Consider the following 2,984-nt stretch of genomic DNA (forward strand, 5'->3'; position numbering starts at 1 on the left):
GTCTTATCCTCCTTCAAATTGCAGTTTTCAGATCATAATTATACACTTCAAACAAACGCACCCACTCTCTCTTATATATATATACCTTCTCTGCAACAGAATGAAAACCATTATTCAGCGCATCCTCCACAAAGCGCAACCATTCCAAAGGCGTAACTCGAAGCCATTGATATTTGGAGGACTTCGTCTCTCTCATAACTAAAGCCTCGTACCTCAAGACCAAGCAGCTCTTCAGAGAAAACCAGAAATAAAAAAAAAATGTCGACACATCGTCGCTCGCTAGTAATTCTTCAGGATTAGAAGATGAAATGAAAATGAAAATGAAATGAAATAAAATACGCGCAAAATGAAGCAGAATTCTGATTCATCTAAAGCGTTACTGTCGTGGAACTCAGAAGCACAAGAAGAAAGTACCACATGATCGCCAACGAGTGCGAAAGCACGGACGAAGAATTCAAGGACGAGAAGCTTCTCGTGAACGGTTTTGTCGGAGATAGAAAGGAGAACGGAGATGGATTCAGATCTGAGGAGTTGCGTAACGTCAGAACGGACTTCGATCAGCGATTTCACATCCTTGGAGACCAAAAGCGATCCAAGGAATTGAAGTGTCGAGTCGCTGAAACTGGGAGAACTGGCGTTATAAGAATTCATTTTCATGTGCGCATTAATATTGTCATGGTGATGCCATGCATGTGAAGAAAGAAAGCAGAGTTATGTGAAGACTAGTATGAGCGAAAAGCAAATTATGAATCATGAACCATGATACATGCATTTCGCACAATATGCGACTCTCTCTTTCTAGGTATACTTATGATATTCTTTACGTGCAATAATGATTGATAAGCGCACAAGTTTCTGAATTTGTGTTCTTTTTATTTTATAGTCAGGTATATAATTTTCCTACGGCTGCAGTTGCTCAACGCAAGGATATTCATCACTACACAGTACACACTACTGGTTGGGTAATTCATGCCACGTTATTAAAGGCATTAACAGAATAATGACTAATCCAAACGACAAACTATTCTAGGTTAAATTTTAAGCAATCAAATTAAATCACATACAATTTGAAAGAGATTGGTAATACTCATTTTCAATTTCCACATTGTGTCTTCACTATTCAAGTTTTTTTTTTTAAGGATTCGATTAAGATTTCTAATGAAAAAGTACCATTAATAACTGCAAAAAATAGCATTAACGAAATATTTTTTAGAAAAAGGCTTCCAACTTTTAATTGATTTTACTTTTCTCATTAACTATAACTGCAATCTAAAATAATGATATTAAGGAGAGGGCTTTCATTTGTTACAAAGATGGTATGTTATCACAACATTATGAAGAAACAAGTACAAAGACGAGAACAAAATCAAAGCAGCATTCACGGGTCCATTTGCGGCAAAAAGAAAGCCCGACCACCAATTTAATTGTATCTTAGATCAACTATATGGTTTTCAAGTACATTCACTCGAGCAAAGACAAGCTAAGGGAAGAACATTGGGCGTTGGTAACTGTCGTATGACCAAAATGAAGGGCATTCTGTTAGCAAGTGATTCCCCGAATAAGCAAAGAACCATGGAAGCTTGATGTAAGAACCACGATTTAAGGCATATTCTGCCATTGCCCCCAATCCCCATTGCAGATAATCACCGTAGAATAGATGCATGGAAATCTGAACTACAACGTATATCTAAACCATGCAGAAGATAATACCAATAGATGCGTATAACGAACAGTTAAAAATGCACACACTAGCTATTATTTATTATTATTAATACTTGTTCAAACCTAAGAGAAGGGCGAATAAGAGACTTTATACATTATTAATATAAAAATTGATGCTGGTTTGATTCGACTTAAGAATAAGACTGGAAAAAAGATAAACCAATAAAAGGCAAAAAGAGGGGGGGTTTCTGTCATGGGGTTTTGTTTAAAGGGCTTCTGCACTCAAATCAATAATGTATGAGTTGAATTTCTACTGCAATGAAAATATCTGAATCTGAAATTGCATCATTTCTTTAATTAAATAATACACAAAAAGACATGGTAAAATATTCCGAATTTCCGTATTTCAGTAAACCTGCCACCTGATAAGTCGCCAATCAATCAAGGACTAGTTTCACTACTCAAATGCAATAACACAACCATGACAAAATTGCTAACTCATGCCATTCCTGTTCAATGCAATAATTTTAACTCACCGTGTTGGTTTCAAAATATGGGCATTGTCCAATCAAATGCATATGTTGTTGTAAATGAATACTGCTTAAAACATATTCCACTAAGTCATCGCTTTCCTTTCAACTGGCCATGATTATAAATGCAATTTAGCAGCCAACCTATCCACTTTTCTGTCAAAAGCATATTATAGACGACAAACTCTCTCATTCGGATTCATTAATGATCCTATGGAACTATGACTAATATAGTATTATATTCGTTAATGACATTACCAGCTTGTACCACACATGGTTTTATTCCAAGCAAGTATAAAACACATTTTCATGAAAGCGACACTCACCTGAAAAATCAACCTACCTTAGCAGCAAGCAATTTGGAGATTATCCACTTGTCTCTATAAAAACATTCACATGATTGAATTAATCCCTGTTTAAAGATCAAAAACCTACCAGCCAGTGACAGGAAACACAAAGGAGCAAAGAGGCCTCTGCTCAAAGTACGTGAACAACCTACCTCTTTGCTTCCAGTTCAAGAAACCAGCCAACTGAAATAATAAATCCCTCAGCCCACAATTCATAGTACATAAAATGCTCATGTCAGAGCTCTCAGTAGGGTCGTGACCGGTTCCCACCATAATGCTCACGTCTATCAGGCCCAGAATTATCTCTATAATTGTCTCTGCGCCTATCTCCACCATAGCCACCTCTATTGCCCCTATAAACAAAAGAATGCAAATAAACATTCAACTTTGAATTTTGACAAAGAAACATGAAACACTATATAAATATATATATATATATAAACCT

At 36.1% G+C, this 2,984-nt stretch overlaps 2 protein-coding genes across 4 annotated transcripts in view; both read right to left on the bottom strand.

The window, feature by feature from the left end:
* Positions 1 to 657, bottom strand: part of LOC107644500 — a 4,899-nt gene extending 4,242 nt beyond the window's left edge. Inside the window, exons 1-2 of the mRNA XM_021107264.1 lie at positions 415 to 657; positions 86 to 229 (exon numbers count right to left, since the gene is read on the bottom strand). Coding sequence (XP_020962923.1) covers positions 86 to 229; positions 415 to 657 — 387 coding nt within the window. The remainder of the gene's footprint in view (positions 1 to 85; positions 230 to 414) is intronic.
* The window catches only part of LOC107646645 (transcription initiation factor TFIID subunit 15b), a 4,045-nt gene continuing 2,336 nt past the window's right edge, over positions 1,276 to 2,984 (bottom strand). For 2 of the 3 annotated variants that reach the window (XM_016350841.2, XM_016350909.2), the window contains one exon: positions 1,280 to 2,892. In XM_016350841.2, the coding sequence (XP_016206327.1) occupies positions 2,784 to 2,892 (109 nt within the window). In that variant the 3' untranslated portion in view covers positions 1,280 to 2,783. Of the gene's footprint in view, positions 2,893 to 2,984 lie in introns of all 3 variants that reach the window. The other variant, XR_001621651.2, reaches the window with a different exon arrangement.

This window comes from Arachis ipaensis, chromosome B01 (assembly GCF_000816755.2).
Source record: "Arachis ipaensis cultivar K30076 chromosome B01, Araip1.1, whole genome shotgun sequence".
NCBI lineage: Eukaryota > Viridiplantae > Streptophyta > Magnoliopsida > Fabales > Fabaceae > Arachis > Arachis ipaensis.